Genomic DNA, 22,008 nt, shown 5'->3' with positions numbered 1-22,008 from the left:
GCAGATAGTTCTTAAGAAAATGATCTGCGTCATGTCTCCACAAATCAGCCTTAAGAAATCTCTTGTTTCTTAGGATTCCCTCCTTTCCTTCCATAACGTACCTGTGCAAACATAATGGTTTGCCAATTTCCTCCTTGAATTGTCTCCACTGGATTATATTGCAGACTTGTCCATTTTTCACTTCTAATTATTGTTCTACTTCCTGGCTCAGCTCTGTGGGATTATTTGAAGCCCCAGTCATTGGACCCTGTAGGAGTCCCTGACCTGAGATGCACTTCCCAAGAGGGAGGTACGTGGGTCCCTGCACCCCATGGATTCTCTTCTACGGCGGTAGTGCATGCCACTTATTTGGGACATAAATATTTTTTCATCTTCTAGCCTGCCTGAAGTATTTTGGCTTAAAAATGATGGTAGAATGCAAAAGATTGGAATAAAGTGAAGATCTCATAGCAGAACGTGTTCAGAAGTATCTGGAGTAAAATGGAGATTTGCTTAAAAATATTTGATAATGAAACGGCACTTGGAGTTAAACTTTTCAATCATCTGTTGATGCCTTTGACCTCAGATCTATCAACAATAATGTGTCCGGAATTGATGGGTTCTTGGTCTCACTGACTTGAAGAATGAAGCCGCGGACCCTCGCCGTGAGTGTTACAGCTCTTAAGTTGGCGCGTCTGCAGTTTGTTCCTTCTAATGTTTGGATGTGTTCAGAGTTTCTTCCTTCTGGTGGGTTCGTGGTCTCCCTGGCTCAGGAGTGAAGCTGCAGACCTTCCCGGTGTGTGTTACAGCTCATAAAAGCAGAGTGGACCCAAAGAGTGAGCAGTAACAAGATTTATTGCAAAGAGCAAAAGAACAAAGCTTCCACAGTGTGGAAGGGGACCCCAGCGGGTTGCCACTGCTGGCTCGGGCAGCCTGCTTTTTATTCTCTTATCTAGCCCCACCCACATTCTGCTGATTGGTAGAGCCGAGAGGTCTGTTTTGACAGGGCGCTGATTGGTGTGTTTACAATCCCTGAGCTAGACACAAAGGTTCTTCACGACCCCACTAGATTAACTAGATACAGAGTGTGGACACAAAGGTTCTCCAAGTCCCCACCAGAGTAGCTAGATACAGAGTGTCGATTGGTGCGTTCACAAACCCTGAGCTAGACACAGGGTGCTGACTGGTGTGTTTACAAACCTTGAGCTAGATACAGAGTGCCTACTGGTGTATTTACAATCCCTGGGCTAGACATAAAGGTTCTCCACCTCCCCACCAGACTCAGGAGCCCAGCTGGCTTCACCCAGTGGATCCCCCACGGAGCTGCAGGTGGAGCTGCCTGACAGTCCTGCGCCGTGCACCCGCACTCCTCAGCCCTTGGGTGGTCGATGGCACTGGGCGCCTTGGAGCAGGGGGCGGCGCTCATCCGGGAGGCTCCGACCGCATAGGAGCCCATGGAGGGGGTGGGAGACTCAGGCATGGCCGGCTGCAGGTCCCGAGCCCTGCCCTGCAGGAAGGCAGCTAAGGCCCGGTGAGAAATCGAGCTCAGCGCCGATGGGCTGGCACTGCTGGGGGACCCAGTACACCCTCCGCAGCCGCTGGCCCGGGTGCTAAGCCCCTCATTGCCCGGGGCCGGCAGGGCCGGCCGGCTGCTCCAAGTGCGGGGCCCGCCATGCCCACGCCCACCCGGAACTCCAGCTGGCCCGCAAGCGCCGCGCGCAGCCTCGGTTCCCGCTCGAGCCTCTCCCTCCACACCTCCCTGCAAGCTGAGGGAGCGGGCTCCGGCCTTGGCCAGCCAAGAAAGGGGCTCCCACAGTGCAGCGGTGGGCTGAAGGGCTCCTCAAGTGCCGCCAAAGTGGGAGCCCAGGCAGAGGAGGCGCCGAGAGCGAGCGAGGGCTCTGAGGACTGCCAGTACGCTCTCACCTCTCAATAAGACTAAGGTCAGCCTGGCGGATAAACCTTGGAGTCTCCTGGGCCCATTCCCATGGCAACATGGGCCTATGAAGAAGCCAGATGGGACGGAGCTTATAGCAACAACCTTCTAAGGAGGTAGGTTCTAATGCACCTAGCTGTAGAAAAATTACAAAGGACCTCATACCAGTCTGTAAACAATACGGCAGTTGGACAGCTGAGATTTCATCACCAGGAAGCATTTCGACCCTAGAGAAGGAGTTATTGAACTATTTTTCTGTAAAGGCCCAGAGAGTAAATATTTTAGGCTTTTCAGGCCACTTGATTCCCTTCTAGCTTTTCAACCCTATCATTGAAAACAGCCAGACAATGAACAGGTGGGCACAGTTTTGTTGCAGTAACACCATATTTCTAGAAAGAGGCAGGGATTCGGGCTGCCGGTTGTGGTTTGCTGACCCTAAACCTGCAACATCACTGACCAGGAACAGGAACAGGAACAGCAGAGGCCGCATCGTGTGTAGCTTTTCTCGCTCTGCTTTCACGTCGGCTGCCTTGCTTCAAGTGGTGGCTCACGCCTGTAATCCCAGCACTTTGGGAGGCCAAGGCGGGCAGATCACGAGGTCAAGAGATCGAGACCATCCTGGCCAACATGGTGAAACCCTGTCTCTATTGAAAATACAAAAAAAAATTAGCTGGGCATGGTGGCATGCGCCTGTAGTCCCAGCTACTCGGGAGGCTGAGGCAGGAGAATCTCTTGAACCTGGGAGGCAGAGGTTGCAGTGAGCCAAATAGCGCCACCGCACTCCAGCCTGGCTACAGAGCAAGAGTCCGTCTGAAAACAAAAACAAAAACAAAACAAAACAAAAAATACCCTAACTGCAAAGAGAAAATTGATCCCTCTGGTTACATTTTGTTTTGGTTTTGGTTTTTGAGACGGAGTCTCGCTCTGAGCCAGGCTGGACTGCAGTGGTACGATCTCGGCTCACTGCAACCTCTGCCTCCTGGGTTCAAGCTATTTTCCTGCCTCAGCCTCCCGAGTAGCTGGGACTACAGGCACATGCCACCACACCCAGCAAAGTTTTTCTATTTTCAGTAGAGACAGGGTTTCACCATGTTGGCCAGGATGGTCTCGATCTCTTGACCTTGTGATCTGCCCACCTCAGCCTCCCAAAATCTGGTTACATTTTTAAGGCAGTGATTACTGAGGATTGTCTTTTTATCTGTTCTTAAATTCTCAACGATTTGTTCAAATCCTGTCTTTCTGAAGCAGCCCATCAGAGCCTCTTTTTTTTTTTTTTTTTTTTTAATTATACTTTAAGTTTTAGGGTACATGTGCACATTGTGCAGGTTAGTTACATACGTATACATGTGCCATGCTGGTGTGCTGCACCCACTAACTCGTCATCTAGCATTAGGTATATCTCCCAATGCTATCCCTCCCCCTTCCCCCCACCCCATCACAGTCCCCAGAGTGTGATGTTCCCCTTCCTGTGTCCATGTGATCTCATTGTTCAATTCCCACCTATGAGTGAGAATATGCGGTGTTTGGTTTTTTGTTCTTGTGATAGTTTACTGAGAATGATGGTTTCCAATTTCATCCATGTCCCTACAAAGGACATGAACTCATCATTTTTTATGGCTGCATAGTATTCCACGGTGTATATGTGCCACATTTTCTTAATCCAGTCTATCACTGTTGGACATTTGGGTTGGTTCCAAGTCTTTGCTATTGTGAATAATGCCGCAATAAACATACGTGTGCATGTGTCTTTATAGCAGCATGATTTATAGTCCTTTGGGTATATACCCAGTAATGGGATGGCTGGGTCAAATGGTATTTCTAGTTCTAGATCCCTGAGGAATCGCCACACTGACTTCCACAATGGTTGAACTAGTTTACAGTCCCACCAACAGTGTAAAAGTGTTCCTATTTCTCCCCATCCTCTCCAGCACCTGTTGTTTCCTGACTTTTTAATGATTGCCATTCTAACTGGTGTGAGATGGTATCTCATTGTGGTTTTGATTTGCATTTCTCTGATGGCCAGTGATGGTGAGCATTTTTTCATGTGTTTTTTGGCTGCATAAATGTCTTCTTTTGAGAAGTGTCTGTTCATGTCCTTCGCCCACTTTTTGATGGGGTTGTTTGTTTTTTTCTTGTAAATTTGTTTGAGTTCATTGTAGATTCTGGATATTAGCCCTTTGTCAGATGAGTAGGTTGCAAAAATTTTCTCCCATTTTGTAGGTTGCCTGTTCACTCTGATGGTAGTTTCTTTTGCTGTGCAGAAGCTCTTTAGTTTAATTAGATCCCATTTGTCAATTTTGTCTTTTGTTGCCATTGCTTTTGGTGTTTTGGACATGAAGTCCTTGCCCATGCCTATGTCCTGAATGGTAATGCCTAGGTTTTCTTCTAGGGTTTTTATGGTTTTAGGTCTAACGTTTAAGTCTTTAATCCATCTTGAATTGATTTTTGTATAAGCTGTAAGGAAGAGATCCAGTTTCAGCTTTCTACATATGGCTAGCCAGTTTTCCCAGCACCATTTATTAAATAGGGAATCCTTTCCCCATTGCTTGTTTTTCTCAGGTTTGTCAAAGATCAGATAGTTGTAGATATGCGGCGTTATTTCTGAGGGCTCTGTTCTGTTCCATTGATCTATATCTCTGTTTTGGTACCAGTACCATGCTGTTTTGGTTGCTGTAGCCTTGTAGTATAGTTTGAAGTCAGGTAGTGTGATGCCTCCAGCTTTGTTCTTTTGGCTTCGGATTGCCTTGGTGATGCAGGCTCTTTTTTGGTTCCATATGAACTTTAAAGTAGTTTTTTCCAATTCTGTGAAGAAAGGCATTGATAGCTTGATGGGGATGGCATTGAATCTGTAAATTACCTTGGGCAGTATGGCCATTTTCACAATATTGATTCTTCCTACCCATGAGCATGGAATGTTCTTCCATTTGTTTGTATCCTCTTTTATTTCCTTGAGCAGTGGTTTGTAATTCTCCTTGAAGAGGTCCTTCACATCCCTTGTGAGTTGGATTCCTAGGTATTTTATTCTCTTTGAAGCAATTGTGAATGGGAGTTCACTCATAATTTGGCTCTCTGTTTGTCTGTTGTTGGTGTATAGGAATGCTTGTGATTTTTGCACATTGATTTTGTATCCTGAGACTTTGCTGAAGTTGCTTATCAGCTTAAGGAGATTTTGGGCTGAGACAATGGGGTTTTCTAGATATACAATCATGTCATCTGCAAACAGGGACAATTTGACTTCCTCTTTTCCTAATTGAATACCCTTTATTTCCTTCTCCTGCCTAATTGCCCTGGCCAGAACTTCCAACACTATGTTGAATAGGAGTGGTGAGAGAGGGCATCCCTGTCTTGTGCCAGTTTTCAAAGGGAATGCTTCCAGTTTTTGCCCATTCAGTATGATATTGGCTGTGGGTCTGTCATAGATAGCTCTTATTATTTTGAAATATGTCCCATCAATACCTAATTTATTGAGAGTTTTTAGCATGAAAGGTTGTTGAATTTTGTCAAAGGCCTTTTCTGCATCTATTGAGATAATCATGTGGTTTTTGTCTTTGGCTCTGTTTATATGCTGGATTACATTTATTGATTTGCGTATATTGAACCAGCCTTGCATCCCAGGGATGAAGCCCACTTGATCATGGTGGATAAGCTTTTTGATGTGCTGCTGGATTTGGTTTGCCAGTATTTTATTGAGGATTTTTGCATCAATGTTCATCAAGGATATTGGTCTAAAATTCTCTTTTTTGGTTGTGTCTCTGCCCGGCTTTGGTATCAGAATGATGCTGGCCTCATAAAATGAGTTAGGGAGGATTCCCTCTTTTTCTATTGATTGGAATAGTTTCAGAAGGAATGGCACCAGTTCCTCCTTGTACCTCTGATAGAATTCGGCTGTGAATCCATCTGGTCCTGGACTCTTTTTGGTTGGTAAGCTATTGATTATTGCCACAATTTCAGCTCCTGTTATTGGTCTATTCAGAGATTCAACTTCTTCCTGGTTTAGTCTTGGGAGAGTGTATGTGTCAAGGAACTTATCCATTTCCTCTAGATTTTCTAGTTTATTTGCGTAGAGGTGTTTGTAGTACTCTCTGATGGTAGTTTGTATTTCTGTGGGATCGGTGGTGATATCCCCTTTATCATTTTTTATTGTGTCTATTTGATTCTTCTCTCTTTTTTCTTTATTAGTCTTGCTAGCGGTCTATCAATTTTGTTGATCCTTTCAAAAAACCAGCTCCTGGATTCATTAATTTTTTGAAGGGTTTTTTGTGTCTCTATTTCCTTCAGTTCTGCTCTGATTTTAGTTATTTCTTGCCTTCTGCTAGCTTTTGAATGTGTTTGCTCTTGCTTTTCTAGTTCTTTTAATTGTGATGTTAGGGTGTCAATTTTGGATCTTTCCTGCTTTCTCTTGTGGGCATTTAGTGGTATAAATTTCCCTCTACACACTGCTTTGAATGCGTCCCAGAGATTCTGGTATGTTGTGTCTTTATTCTCGTTGGTTTCAAAGAACATCTTCATTTCTGCCTTCATTTCGTTATGTACCCAGTAGTCATTCAGGAGCAGGTTGTTCAGTTTCCATGTAGTTGAGTGGTTTTGAGTGAGATTCTTAATCCTGAGTTCTAGTTTGATTGCACTGTTGTCTGAGAGACAGTTTGTTATAATTTATGTTCTTTTACATTTGCTGAGGAGAGCTTTACTTCCAAGTATGTGGTCAATTTTGGAATAGGTGTGGTGTGGTGCTGAAAAAAAATGTATATTCTGTTGATTTGGGGTGGAGAGTTCTGTAGATGTCTATTAGGTCCGCTTGGTGCAGAGCTGAGTTCAATTCCTGGGTATCCTTGTTGACTTTCTGTCTCGTTGATCTGTCTAATGTTGACAGTGGGGTGTTAAAGTCTCCCATTATTAATGTGTGGGAGTCTAAGTCTCTTTGTAGGTCACTCAGGACTTGCTTTATGAATCTGGGTGCTCCTGTATTGGGTGCATATATATTTAGGATAGTTAGCTCTTGTTGAATTGATCCCTTTACCAGTAGGTAATGGCCTTCTTTGTGTCTTTTGATCTTTGTTGGTTTAAAGTCTGTTTTATCAGAGACTAGGATTGCAACCCCTGCCTTTTTTTGTTTTCCATTTGCTTGGTAGATCTTCCTCCATCCTTTTATTTTGAGCCTATGTGTGTCTCTGCACGTGAGATGGGTTTCCTGAATACAGCACACTGATGGGTCTTGACTCTTTATCCAATTTTCCAGTCTGTGTCTTTTAATTGGAGCATTTAGTCCATTTACATTTAAAGTTAATATTGTTATGTGTGAATTTGATCCTGTCATTATGATGTTAGCTGGTTATTTTGCTCGTTAGTTGATGCAGTTTCTTCCTAGTCTCGATGGTCTTTACATTTTGGCATGATTTTGCAGCGGCTGGTACCGGTTGTTCCTTTCCACGTTTAGCGCTTCCTTCAGGAGCTCTTTTAGGGCAGGCCTGGTGGTGACAAAGTCTCTCAGCATTTGCTTGTCTGTAAAGTATTTTATTTCTCCTTCACTTATGAAGCTTAGTTTGGCTGGATATGAAATTCTGGGTTGAAAATTCTTTTCTTAAGAATGTTGAATATTGGCCCCCCACTCTCTTCTGGCTTGTAGGGTTTCTGCCGAGAGATCCGCTGTTAGTCTGATGGGCTTCCCTTTGAGGGTAACCCGACCTTTCTTTCTGGCTGCCCTTAACATTTTTTCTTTCATTTCAACTTTGGTGAATCTGACAATTATGTGTCTTGGAGTTGCTCTTCTCGAGGAGTATCTTTGTGGCGTTCTCTGTATTTCCTCAATCTGAATGTTGGCCTGCCTTGCTAGATTGGGGAAATTCTCCTGGATAATATCCTGCAGAGTGTTTTCCAACTTGGTTCCATTCTCCCCATCACTTTCAGGTACACCAATCAGACGTAGATTTGGTCTTTTCACATAGTCCCATATTTCTTGGAGGCTTTGCTCGTTTCTTTTTATTCTTTTTTCTCTAAACTTTCCTTCTCGCTTCATTTCATTCATTTCATCTTCCATTGCTGATACCCTTTCTTCCAGTTGATTGCATCAGCTCCTGAGGCTTCTGCATTCTTCATGTAGTTCTTGAGCCTTGGTTTTCAGCTCCATCAGCTGCTTTAAGCACTTCTCTGTATTGGTTATTCTAGTTATACATTCTTCTAAATTTTTTTCAAAGTTTTCAACTTCTTTGCCTTTGGTTTGAATGTCCTCCCGTAGCTCAGAGTAATTTGATCGTCTGAAGCCTTCTTCTCTCAGCTCGTCAAAGTCATTGTCCGTCCAGCTTTGTTCCGTTGCTGGTGAGGAGCTGCGTTCCTTTGGAGGAGGAGAGGCGCTCTGATTTTTAGAGTTTCCAGTTTTTCTGTTCTGTTTTTTCCCCATCTTTGTGGTTTTATCTACTTTTGGTCTTTGATGATGGTGATGTACAGATGGGTTTTTGGTGTGGATGTCCTTTCGTTTGTTAGTTTTCCTTCTAACAGACAGGACCCTCAGCTGCAGGTCTGTTGGAGTACCCTGCAGTGTGAGGTGTCAGTGTGCCCCTGCTGGAGGGTGCCTCCCAGTTAGGCTGCTCGGGGGTCAGGGGTCAGGGACCCACTTGAGGAGGCAGTCTGCCCGTTCTCAGATCTCCAGCTGCGTGCTGGGAGAACCACTGCTCTCTTCAAAGCTGTCAGACAGGGACATTTAAGTCTGCAGAGGTTACTGCTGTCTTTTTGTTTGTCTGTGCCCTGCCCCCAGAGGTGGAGCCTACAGAGGCAGGCAGGCCTCCTTGAGCTGTGGTGGGCTCCACCCAGTTCGAGCTTCCCGGCTGTTTTGTTTACCTAAGCAAGCCTGGGCAATGGCGGGCACCCCTCCCCCAGCCTGGCTGCCGCCTTGCAGTTTGATCTCAGACTGCTGTGCTAGCAATCAGCTAGACTCCGTGGGGTAGGACCCTCCGAGCCAGGTGCGGGATATAATCTCGTGGTGCGCCGTTTTTTAAGCCCGTCTGAAAAGCGCAGTATTCGGGTGGGAGTGACCCGATTTTCCAGGTGCCGTCCGTCACCCCTTTCTTTGATTAGGAAAGGGAACTCCCTGACCCCTTGCGCTTCCCGAGTGAGGCAATGCCTCGCCCTGCTTCGGCTCATGCACGGTGCGCACACCCACTGACCTGCGCTGACTGTCTGGCACTCCCTAGTGAGATGAACCCGGTACCTCAGATGGAAATGCAGAAATCACCCGTCTTCTGCGTCGCTCAGGCTGGGAGCTGTAGACGGGAGCTGTTCCTATTCGGCCATCTTGGCTCCTCCCTCGAGGGTTCAGCCTTTTGGAGGTAATTAGGCTGAGGTTGACCCCATGATGGGATTAGGGCCTATATAAGGGGAAGACAGACAGCGCTGCTTGCTTCACGTGCATACACAGAGGAAAGGCCACATGAGTACGTAGCAAGAAGGCAGCGCTCTACAAGCCAGGAAGTTCCTCACCAGGAACAAATCTGCTGGCATCTCGGTCTCAGACCGCCAGCCTCTAGAACTATGAGAGATAAATGTCTGTTGTTTAAGCTACTCAGTCTCTGTATTTGGTTATAGCAGCCAAAGCTAAGACAATGGTTGAATAAAGAAATCTGGACAAATAATAATGTAAAGAAAGATGCGTTTGCCTGTGGCCTTTAGAAAGTCTACTGCAGTGTGCCTAGGCAAAGAAAGGACAGGAAACATGAGCCAGGTACGGGACCAATAATGGATCCTGAATTTCTTCTAGAACTGAGAGGTGAAGCCAGCTGGACTTCCTGGGTTGAGTGGGGACTTGGAGAACTTTTCTGTCTAGCTAAAGGATTGTAAATGCACCAATCAGCATTCTGTGTCCAGCTAAAGGATTGTAAATGCACCAATCAGCACTCTGTAAAAACACACCAATCAGTGCTCTGTGTCTAGCCAAAGGATTGTAAATGCACCAATCAGCACTCCGTAAAAAAAACGCACCAATCAGTGCTCTGTGTCTAGCTAAAGGATTGTGAACGCACCAATCAGCACTCTGTAAAATGGACCAATCAGCAGGATGTGGGCAGGGGCAAATAAGGGAATAAAAGCTGGCCATCCCAGCCAGCAGTGGCAACCTGCTCGGGTCCCCTTCCATGCTGTGGAAGCTTTGTTCTTTCGCTCTTCACAATAAATCTTGCTGCTGCTCACTCTTTGGGTCCATGCCACCTTTAAGAGCTGTAACACTCACTGCGGAGGTCTGTGGCTTCATTCTTGAAGTCAGCGAGACCAAGAACCCACCAGAAGGAACCAACTCCAGACACAGAACTGCTCGCCAAAGCACCGAGCTATGGACAAATATTCCTGGGACAGGCCTTCCTTTCCATGGAGCTCAGTTCCTTGGCAGAGAGTGTCAGACTGGTCTAACGGTGGAAAGAAAGAGGCTATTCTTCTCTTTAAAAATTGTACCTCTTGGTGGGTATGATGTGTCACCCAGCAGGCTCAGGAGGGAAAAGATGGAAATGCTCACCCCTTCATCTCCAAAAGCTGTGCACTAAGCCACATTCCCACTCGGGGACTCAGAGGTAGACTTGCCTGGGGTGTGGGTGTCCTTCTTGCCCTGTACCGCACCCATGGGATTCCCAGGAAATACAGGTTTCTCTGGATACAGCAGGAGCAGCCAGGCTTTAGAGGCTGGGTGACCAGATGACTCCTAAGGCGCCAGCTCATGACCTGGCCTCATGCACAGCAATGCAGAGAACACAAAGGCCTGGAGGGAATTTTTTATTTATTTATCATGTTTGTAAGTTACAGACATTTATGTTTTCAGCAATAGTTTATAATAGTTACATCTCATACTTCAACTATTAGAACAGAGAGAACATTAAAGTACAAAGACTTCAAAAATGAGGTTACTGTGATGTATCATAAAAGGAGTTAAAATTCAAAATATCAAAGACTTCACCTATCGGACTAAACATAAATCTTAAAACCGCCTATGGGCCTCTGAGCCTAAAATTACAAAACTTAGCGACTGCTTAAACCAAGGAATTAACGGTTCTGTGTTTTCAAGGTAAGAAAACAAAAAATGCGCTTAAACCAAACTACCTTTAATACTAGTTTAAATGTTTCTGCCTTGTTTGTATCTTGAAAGACTGTATATAAGTACAGGCACAGCATATATTTGAGAAAACATCTCACAAATTTCATTTATTATAGGTTTCTCAATAATCTTTACATTTAATCAATGAGAAAAGTGATTCAGTCTCTTGAATTTTAAGTTAAAAAAATTAAAAAGTATTTCCAGGGACTCTTAAAGCTCTCTCCCAAAGTATAAAATATTATGTACTTTCAAAATCTTAAGCATTCACATTCTGAGACCAACACAGGATACAAACTTACTCTCAACATAGATGCTCATGTGCTTTTGGGCACACATAGTCTTAGAACAGTGGTCAAACAGCTCACAGGACCCTGTACTCCTCTTCGTCCTGGACTGTGACGGTGGCCACAGCCAGACCAGCCCCCTCCCATCTGCCTTCCAGGTCAGATTCCCTGGCATTTATTAAGCTGTCACTCTTCAATGGGTTCTTCCTTGGGGGACTCAAGCTCATTCAATAAGTCTTTGCCAGCTGCTCCGGCTTTTGAAGCAAAGAGAACTGCTCCCTGCTTAAAACCGAGGTTCTTCAAACTCCGGGCATAATCTGCATATATAGCAGTGATGAGTTTCTGTAAACCATAGTTAAGGAAAAGAAGAGTAAAAAGGGCTGAGATGAGACTCTTCACAGGATCCCAGAAGCAGGAAGGGTGAGTCGCGTTTGCTCTGCTGGCTGCTCGGAAGGGACCTGGCGTCCACAGCGGGCAGCACAGGATGAACACAGGAGACTTTTCACGGGCAGAGGGTGATTCACGGCCATAGTAGGCCATGTCTCAGTCTGTACCAGCTGAGTCCAAAGCTTCTCCTTCCAGAAGACCCAACCAACATCCTCCCAGATTCTCCCATAACCTACACTCAACTGAAGATTGGAAGATGAATGATAAGAGAGGAGAAACTTAACCTGCATATTCCTCATTCCATTTGAAAGTCTGAGAGGCTGGCAGTTTGGGGGCAGATATTTATTTCTGAATGTTCCCTATATCTGGATGTTGGGTTTTTAGAAAGCCCTGTCCTATTGTTTTTTTCAATTTTTTTTTTTTTTTAAACAGCCTATTGGGTACTCTGTGCTGATGCTTTGATCCTCAAAATGCATACACTGAACCAGTCACCTTCCCAGTGACTAGGTACATGATCTTGAGTAGGCTCAGGCTTTAGTTTAATTTTTAAAAACTTTCAGTGTAGGGCTGGGTGGCTCATGCCTGTAATCTCAGCACTTTGGGAGGCCAAGGTGAGAGGATTGTTTGAGCTAGGAGTTCAAGACCAGCCTGGGCAACATAGTGAGACCCGGGTCACTACCAAAAAAAAAAAAAAAAAAGCCAGGCACAATGGTGTGGACCTATGGTCCCAGCTACTGGGGAGGATGAGGTGGGAGAACTGCTTGAGCCCAGGAAGTCAAGGCTGTAGTGAGCCATGATTGTGCCACTCACTCCAGTCTGGGCAGAAGAGTGAGACCTTACCTCAAAAAAAGGAAAAAAAAAATTTTTAGTTTAAATTTTCTGTAAAAAAAAAAAAAAAAAAAAATTATAAACACACAGAGAGAAAGAGGGAGAAAGAGCGAGAGAACCAAGTACCTGCCATGTAGAAATGAGAGCAAATGTAAGAATTTGAAGCAAAGTGCAGTGAGCAGCAGCAGGACCACACAAGCACTGGCCCAATTTCATTCTTTTCTGGTCCTGGGAGTTGCATTCTCAAGTTCATTCTTTTCAAAGAAACCAATGTTGCTCAAGTGCCATTTAGAAGAAATAAAATGTTCTGGCTGATGGGTGGATTATAGTGGCTGGCCTGAGCAACACCTCTCTTTAAGTGCTGTATTTTGTCCCATATCATATTGTCACTAGAGGTGATCGTGAGACTTTTTTAGTTATTCCAGTATATTTTTTCTAGATAAATATATAAAATTTATTCCATGGAATGTCTGGTCTTGAAAAAGTACTATTTCAAAGTACCAGGTCCTTCTACCTGTTTCCCAAATCATTCCTTCATCTTCTTTTTAAGTTCAAACAAGACTTGGGGGCCCTGTCCTCTATAGTCCTTCCTGCCTCCCTCCATCCTAGTCAAAGCTGACACCCATGGTGCAGCCACCTTCTTATCTGATTCTTTGTCCTCTAATTTCTCCCTCTTTCCTGGCTTTGGTGAATCAGAAAATCAGAACATGGATCTTTCACAATATAATATAGTTCCTGTCCAGGCAGCACAACTAAGGGAAATTCCAAAACCCATGCATGTCACTTTCTTCCTCGTCACTACAAACAACCTTGCAAAGGATATCTGTGTCCTCAGTGACTTCAAATGCTCCATACTTGAGGCAAGCTTCCACAAATAAGGCTGCTCTATCAAAGTATCTCATGCTGCTCAACAGAACAAAACAAGAGTTATGCTTTGTGATTTACATCACTGGTGGGCAGCAGCATCGAAGGGTATAAAGACATTTACACATTTTCCCTGGAAACCTGCGTACTGCATTAAGATACAAGCACTTTTCTAAGCCCTGGTTTGTTGAAAAAAGGAGGGAAGAATACTCACATCTCCAAACACAAGCTTTTTAAAATAAATACTTAAAAAAATTGTGAAATAGTTTAAATACACAAAAATCTACAGAGATATGACAAGTGCCCATGTACCCCTGTCCAGAGTTGACAAGTAATCTTTTGTCATATTTCCGTAATCTACCTCCCTTAGTTTTGAATAAATGAAATCCTCCACAATTAGCGATGGTTGTTCCTCTTCCAGATTTTCAGACGGGATGTCTCCACCTCACCATGCCTTCTGTCGCCTCTCCCCCTGCTCTCTGGGCCTCCTCTCAGTTGCTCTAGTCAAAGCTGAATGGACCCCAATTCTCTGAAGACTTTTAAATTCCCTTTTACTAGGTGCTTGTTAGGTCTGATCAGCATATTAGTAGGAAACTATCATAGCTCCTAGACCAAATGAAGATGTAATGAACACGGACAGTTCCATTCTCCTTTGGGTTTTTTGACAAACCTGAAATGTACACTTCTCCTTTCAGTTTACACATCGAGTACCATGACCTGCTAGAACCGTGAGAGAACATGAAGTGACTGCTCACGGGCAGGCCTGAGCAGCCCATGTGAACTCTCGGTTTACCTGTGAAGCGTCTCTGCCACGCTAAAAAAGCAGCCCAGAGAGAGGAGAACCAGGAGAGCCTTTGATTTCTGATTGACTTGTGGAGAACAAAGGTGGTCAACCCACCGCCTTAAAACATCGGCACACTCCTCAGGATTCAAACGGACCTGAGAAAGATGCCCGTGTTAACAACAAAAACATCCTGCACTCTATAAAGAAAAAATAATAATTCAGTTAAAGTGAGATCTGTTTCTATGAAATACAGGCTAGGCTCTGCTTGACTAGCACACTGCCCTGAAGCTGCTGCATACCTGAATAATGGTAACGGTCTGTGCCTACGGGACCCAGGGCCTGGCTATACCTCTGGACTGTAGTTTTGGCTCAGACTCTGGGAGGAAGAGGAGGCAGCTGCTTTTACTTAATTGCTACCAATGCAAGATCCATTTTTAAATAAGTAATGCAATTTACACTCATAAAGAATAGGAAAAGGATAAAGGTTCCAAGACAGTATTTGCAAAGCAGCTTTGCAGGCCAAAAAATGTTTCTAAGTCATAAGTTCAAAGTTCAGGACTGAGCTTTCTATCCCAAATGTTGAGGGCACCTATTGAAACTTGGAACCACCTACTTTTGCCAGCCATGCAGCCCGATTCCACTCGCCGTATGTCTGCAGGTAGCGGCAGGCGTCTGCAGCCTTATCTATCAGGCAGAGCAACTGAACGCCCTCTGAAAGACAAAAGCGCATCCCCTTAAGTGACACTGCAGCTCCTTCTTTGAGAAGTCATTAAAAAGTTAAATCCCCATTTGACCTTATCTAGTCGTGCCCATTTTATACCTACTGAAGACATTCTTGATTTAAATTTTGAAACATAATATTAAGAGTTTTACTGTTATTACTCAAGTAACCAGGGTAGGAAGCACAATACAGTCTGGAGAATAAGTAGGGAGAGCATAGTTCTCTCACAGGTTTTATTGTTCTGATTTGCCTAGGACTGTTGGATTTATGCCTATTATCTCGGCAATTATTAACAGTGCCCCCTTTCACTCTGAAAAGTGTAAACAATTAATTCTGGTTTAGACAATTATATTCATCTGATTTATAGGTAGCAATAATTTTTCTATTTTTCTTCAGCATATGTAAAAGAGAAAGAAATGTCCCTACTAATCAAATACTTTGCTGGGAACAAGGTCTCATTTTTCAGAGATGACAAACATATCAAGTGTGCCTTACCTGCCAATTTGCCATTGGCAATCATATTCGTTGCCACCAACTTAATGGTGCTCTGAGAGGGGCCTGACGAGGTGACAGTAGTGACTAAACAGGCTTTCAGTGAATCACAGTAATAATGCTGGTTATCTGCACTTGTTTCCAACAGCAACTGCACAGCTCTGTCTGTCTAGTAAGAGAAACGGTTTTTCTAATTATAAGAACATTTTCCTCCAACATAACTTTTTAAAATTCATAAGGTAGAAAACTAAAGGAAAGCACTCATTTTCAAAAAATGCAATTGAATATTTTGTTTACAAATACAAACATTAAACAGAGGTGCTACACTACTCTTTTGAGACAAACATAAAGCCAGAGGCTGGTGTATCTAGGTGCTCGAGTAATTGCCTATTTTAGCTTTGTACCAGTCAATTCAGACACAAAAACAAAACAAAACAAATAGCTGGGCTCCACTGGGCATTATGGAAGTCTAAATTACAAGCTGGTTAACGATGTTTTTTCTTATGAGGTTTATTGGTATTATTTTGAAAGAAAGCCTAAACTGTCTACAGGGAAGGAGGTACATACAAGGGGAAAATATTATGAAATATATACATACAGATATATTGCTCTGAAATACGAATTAACTAGCAATTTAATGAAGCATGTGGAGTTATAAAAACTGACATACTTGACCCAAGAGCAGTAGCTGGTCTGTACATTTCCTTGTATGATCATAAGTTGACCGTTTCACTTCCTGTAGATTAACCCTTTCTAGCTGAAATTTCTAGAATTGGAAAAAAAAGAAAAATTAAGCCTGGATTATAAGAGTTTGGAATTATTTAAATTTTACTGTACTTAATAAGATCATTTTAATAAACTACTTTGACTTTTCAGGTTACTAGATAATCAACTTTACAGCACTCCAAACATTTAATAAGAATTTGAACAGCAAAAATGTTGATAGATATTATCACTTGGATGCATACCTGCCTGCCTACAGAAACTGACACTTAAGTAGAGCCGGATGAAAAACCTATGTGCACTGAAGGATTCTGCAGGAGGTTAAAGAAATTATCCCAGCCTGGGCGACAGAGCGAGACTCCGTCTCAAAAAAAAAAAAAAAAAAAGAAATTATCATGCGAACAGCAAATTCAAACCAAGTGTATAAAGTATTTGTTATTTATAGAAAATTAATGACAGAATTAAAATGAAGCCAAGTTAAAAATGTAAGACAAATTAAACAAGCCTGTTTAATAATAAAATTTTAATGTTTAGTAAACAACTCAGTAACTGTCTATGAGCTTTTCAAATCTTGAATCAGGCTTTTTTTTTAATGCAAATGTACCAAGGGCTTCTTTCTTTTCTTTCTTTTTTTTTTGTTGGAGACAGAGTCTTGCTCTGTTGCCCAGGCTGGAATGCAGTGGCGTGATCTCAGCTCACTGCAACCTCCGCCTCCCGGGTTCAAGTGATTCTCCTCCCTCAGCCTCCTGAGTAGCTGGGACTACAGGCACGCGCCACCACACCCAGCTAATTTTCAAGGGCTTATTTCTATTACTGAACAGTAACTTAGTTTGAAAGTTTCCCAAGTTTATGATATTGACAAAGATATAAGTAATCAAGATGACAGCTCTAAAGGTTTTGCTGTGTGAAGCAGACTACCTGAAAGTAGGCATTTTCACAGAGCACGTCATAGCATATATCCAGTGGGTTGCTCAGTTTGTCTCGAGGAGCAGCTTCTTTAGGAGCTGTTGTGCTGGCTGACTTTTCCTGGGATAAGCTGTGCAGGTAGTGGGCAGCGACAGTCCAGAAGTGCAGCTCTGATTCATCACCATAGAGCCTGGCAAGGATGAAGCAAAGTTTCGACTGCACTCAGCACACCTGGCCTGGATGGCTTCCTAGAGTAGACTGAGGGACTGGAAGGGAGTGTTGTCACATATCCACTGGGATACTGGCATGGGGCCTGACAGGGTGAAAGGCGAAGGCAGCAAGTTCTCCTGCCCTGCTACTGGGCCTTCAACAATACAGGGGCCTGACTGCACAGGACCCCTTCAGACCCCAGCATCTTTCTGTTCTGTGTTAAGAACAATTATTTACCTGGTTTGCCATTAGCACACCTTTCAATGTGGGCCATTGATTCACATTAGGAAGAAGTTCCTCTGGGATAACTGGCTGGATAAGGTATGAAAGTAATGTGCTATTTATTCTGTGGGGAGAGGAGTCTTTTTTATAAGTGACAAACTCTACTGTAAGTCAGGATATAGAGGTTATCACTTCTAAATATAATTTATTGGTATATTTAAATATACCTGTATCTGATATTTTAAAACACATATTTTAACAAGCTGTAGGAGGAAGTGCTTTCCAGAGAGAAGGCCTAGATCTCACATTTAAAATGCAATTTGATTTTTTCCCTATTTGTTATTACTACTGTCAAAATTATTAAGTTAAATCTAAAGGTTGAACTGATACATTTTTCTAAAATCTAAGTGTTTGTAACTAAAAACCCTTAAAAGAAACGAGTTAACTTGAAATCCTGTCTCTTATACAGAATACATCAAACAATATTACCTTGAAACAAGCAGGCACCTCTGCAAGAGAGTGAATTCTGGATCAAGCAACAGTTTCTTTATGTCACTGTGGAAGAAATCCGGACAAAAGTAAGACAAAAGTTTTCAATCAAACAATAAAGCATGGGGGTTGATCAATACACTCTTGAAATGAAAAATTCCAGTCAAATAACATGTTTAGAATTTACACAAGACAAGGTACTTTACCATGACCCTGAAATTATAAAAGTTGAAGGGGGCTGAGAGTGTTCTCAAGGCTTGGAGAAGCAGCAGCTTTCAGCCACCACAGGGAGCTGTAGCGCTCTCATTTCTGGTTTATAGGCTTACAACAGTTTTTGAAAGTATTAGCTGCCTAACTACTGGAACAAGAATGCCATTGTTGACAAAATCATCAAGAACAGTAAATACTTTAAAGAAGATGACATTCATAATTTATTCTGAAACTATTCCAAAAATAAAGTATCTAAGGAAGAATGGCTAGTGCTTTTATAAATTCGTATTTCTAAAATAGTAAAATACTGAATATTCACAAATCAGAAAGGAAGACATTCTTTAAATCTATAGTTTCCCATTTAAACGTAAATGTTAATCTTTGCATAGAAAAAACTAATTATTTTGAATTTTCCGTCAATAAAATAGCATGCTTAATTTGTTAAATACTATAATTATATGTAACAGATTCTAGATTGCAAAAATGTGTTACGCTTTCCCCAAGAACTCCTTGTAGACCCGTATTTTCCTTTCTTATTCCCAGTACATTCTGTTAAATGCCCTTGGCTCTAGGGAGCACATTAATTTCTTAGCCAGTCTTGTGCACACCAGCACCTGATACAGAGAACTCATTTTAGAAGTGGGAAGCAGACCCAGAATCACCTTGCAATTCGTCTCCCACTGTGAGGCTTCATGGAGGTTTGTAGTAGAGGCAAGCTGAGCTACAAGGATGCTCACACTATGCATCTAGTCCTGCCTTGATGTGAGATCAGAGCAGCTGGTGCTCATGAACTTGGTGAAGACAGATGCTCTGTCACTGTAACTACTGAATAAGTACTTTTTCTGCAAAACACAGACTCTAACGGGAAGCAAACCTCTAAACAGAATGGTCTCTTCTTGGGCCACTAATATTTTCTAAAACATAACTTATTTTAATTTTGAAAAGTTGAATTGTATTTTTCTTTCTCATATTCCTATCTTCTAATGAAACATGGAGTGCTTACTTAGACAATGAATTCAACTGTTCTTGGAGGAGATTCTTTATTTCTTCATTTTCTGGATAGTCACTGTAAAGAAAAAATTTTGAATGAGTTCATTATCTCTTCACTTAAAACCACGTATTTCTTCACCTGAAAAAAGTTGTGTTAATACAGAGATAACCTTCTTCGTAGTTCTTGGTTAGAAACCCGGTTATAGACCAAAATAACAAAAATCTACTCAGGACCCCACCAATCAACTTTAATATCTGCTTTTATCTTATTGAGTCAAAAACAAGAAAATGAGTAAAGAAAGTCTCCTTGGCTTTCAAGAAACTAGGAAATTTATAAGCAGGTTTTAAAATCTATCAGGTTTAGATTCCTTTTAATGAAGAACTTAACAATGTTACTAAAGGAATCTGCTCATTTAGAGCTCTGCAGAATGAATATTCTGAGGAGACAGTGCTTGGAGAACAGACACTTCCTGGCATTATTTTTAAATCCTCCATCCGTGCTGCACATGGCAGGAGTTCAGTAATATTTGTGAATTTAATTAATAATCACTAATAGTTTCTGTGAATATTTTTTTGCAATGAGGCAAATATTGAGATTTATAAGACACAGTATATCCATGAAGCTAATGATGCTGCTTTTAAAAAGAACGTGCCCAGCTCCAAATTCTCCTGCCTTCCATTGCCCCCTTCACACGCATCCTTTTCATCATCATGACACATCCATGTTCAGACCATAAGACAAGCACACAGCCACCTGAGAGCAATACACGCCCTCACAGCTCCTCACTGACCCACACTTCCACAAAGGCCCGAGAACCCAGAGGCAGCCTGGCAGTTCTGTAGTGTCTCTGCCTTCTCTCGGCTTTAAAGGCTCCATTCCCGTTAAATGCTGGAGTACAGGCCATGGCTGACTTTCATGGGTGTCTTTCAACCCCAAGTAAATTATGAAAGAAAAAGAAAAGTGAAAAAACTTACACATGAGAAATGTCCAAAGAATACTGTCCATTCCAAGGCTGGTGTAATAAGAAGGCTTTCAAGGCAAGAGAGGCCCTTGGAACAAGGAGATAGGGGCACCACACAGGCTCTAGACAACAAAGAAAGGTTTTTAAAAATAAAATGAAGTTTTATACTACAATGAAGCTTCAGCTATAAACCATTTACAGAGCAGTCAGCAGAGAGCAACAGGTAAATCTGGAACAACTGAGAGTATATTCAATGTAGTCACTGCTTAGGAAACACAAGCCAAGAGCAGAGAGAGTCTCTGCATTCAAATCTGATTAACATATTCTTATTTTCCCCCTTTTTTGATTTTTTATTTTATTGTTTTTTTGAGACAAAGCCTTGCTCTGTCACCTAGGCTGGAGTGCGGTGGTGCGATCTCGGCTCACAGCAACCTCCGCCTCCCGGGTTCAAGCGATTCTCCTGCCTCAGCCTCCCAAGTAACTGGGATTACAAGCACCTGCCACCATGCCTGGCTAATTTTTGCATTTTTAGTAGAGATGGGGTTTCACCATGTTGGCCAGGCTGGTCTCAAACTCCTGACCTCAGGTGATCTGCCCACCTTGGCCTCCCAAAGTGCTGGGATTATAGGCATGAGCTACCACACCCGGCCTTCTTTTCCCCTTTAAAATTTAAGTATCCTGTGTGGTATACAACTCTGGTACTACTTGAATAAAGGATTCAATGCAATGATTCAACAAATAGCAACAAAGTTCATTATTTTTAAATATTAAAAATAAATATATTTACCTGTATGTACTTTTGTTTTTCCGAGACTATTCAACTAACATGGCCTATCAACCTTGAGTATGTCACTGAAGGGATCATGCCACCTCTGATCACTAGCATTCCCAGGTCTCACTTATAAAGGTAGCTCTTGAACACAGGGGCTATCTTCTTAGACTCTATGCCCTAGCATCCCCCACATCCAGCAGCTGGCTTACTTAGAACACTAACAAGCAAGATTTGCCTAGTTGTCAACATGTTTCAGTGCAAAGAAGCAGAAGACCTAAAGGCTGCAATGCCCAGCAGCTCTGCTCTGACCACCCTACACTCTATCGGACTCGACCTTAGCTCCAAATTTCTAGGGGTGCCCTGGCTTTTACAACTTGGCCTTACTACCAACTCCCCTCCAGAATCCTGAAGAGGCTTTATCCATGGATCCCTTGAATAGACACAATTATGTAAAATGACACAAACTTATAAATGGTGTTGGCTTATTTAAGTGACTGTATTTGTCTGTTTTCATGCTGCTGTAAAGAACTACCTGAGACAGGGTAATTTATAAAGAAAAGAGGTTTAATTGACTCACAGTTCCGTATGGCTGGGGAGGCAAACTTACAATAATGGCAGAAGGTGAAGGGGAAGCAAGGCACATCTTACTTACATGGCAGCAGGAGAGAGCCAGCGAGGGGGCAAGTGCCACACTTTTAAGCCATCAGATCTCCTAAGAACTCACTTACTATTGTGAGAACAGTAAGGGGGAAATCTGCCCCCATGATCCAGTCATCCCCTACCAGCTGCCTCCCCTGACCTGTGGGGATTACAATTTGACATGAGATTTGGGTGGAGACACAGAGCCAAATCGTATCAGTGATCCACATCAACTCTGGACTGTGCAATTATCCAGTATGATATCCAATATGATAGTCACTTAACATATGGCTAGTATAATGAAGGAAATGAATGTTTGTCTAATTTAAACTTAAAAAGTGATTATTGATTCAGTCATTGGATAACTTTTAAATATGTTTGAAACAACTTGAATACATGCCTACTTTTTCAACTGAAAATTTTATAAAATCTAAATAGAGTTTAACTATTTCTGCTGAAAATTTGTCCTATAAATTTTGAGGGCAATTCATTTTACAATAAATGTAAAATACTGACAGAATTTTGAAGAATGAATAATTTTTAAAA

At 42.6% G+C, this 22,008-nt stretch overlaps 1 protein-coding gene and 1 long non-coding RNA gene across 4 annotated transcripts in view; one reads left to right on the top strand and one right to left on the bottom strand.

The window, feature by feature from the left end:
- Positions 1-1,718: 1,718 nt before the first annotated feature.
- The window catches only part of LOC109028628 (uncharacterized), a 162,075-nt gene continuing 141,785 nt past the window's right edge, over positions 1,719-22,008 (top strand). The window contains exons 1-2 of the long non-coding RNA XR_010135298.1: positions 1,719-2,028; positions 17,870-17,978. This is a non-coding gene — a long non-coding RNA (uncharacterized lncRNA). The remainder of the gene's footprint in view (positions 2,029-17,869; positions 17,979-22,008) is intronic.
- Positions 10,648-22,008, bottom strand: part of WDR11 (WD repeat domain 11) — a 57,912-nt gene continuing 46,551 nt past the window's right edge. For all 3 annotated transcript variants that reach the window (XM_019035241.3, XM_055353239.2, XM_019035242.3), the window contains 10 exons: positions 20,065-20,173; positions 19,103-19,165; positions 17,890-17,955; positions 16,981-17,158; positions 16,010-16,105; positions 15,343-15,508; positions 14,740-14,837; positions 14,136-14,281; positions 13,302-13,381; positions 10,648-11,607 (listed from right to left, as the gene is read on the bottom strand). In XM_019035241.3, coding sequence (XP_018890786.1) covers positions 11,450-11,607; positions 13,302-13,381; positions 14,136-14,281; positions 14,740-14,837; positions 15,343-15,508; positions 16,010-16,105; positions 16,981-17,158; positions 17,890-17,955; positions 19,103-19,165; positions 20,065-20,173 — 1,160 coding nt within the window. In that variant the 3' untranslated portion in view covers positions 10,648-11,449. The remainder of the gene's footprint in view (positions 11,608-13,301; positions 13,382-14,135; positions 14,282-14,739; positions 14,838-15,342; positions 15,509-16,009; positions 16,106-16,980; positions 17,159-17,889; positions 17,956-19,102; positions 19,166-20,064; positions 20,174-22,008) is intronic.

Source organism: Gorilla gorilla, chromosome 8 (assembly GCF_029281585.2).
Source record: "Gorilla gorilla gorilla isolate KB3781 chromosome 8, NHGRI_mGorGor1-v2.1_pri, whole genome shotgun sequence".
Lineage (NCBI taxonomy): Eukaryota > Metazoa > Chordata > Mammalia > Primates > Hominidae > Gorilla > Gorilla gorilla.
This window is presented reverse-complemented; position numbering and strand designations above follow the sequence as displayed.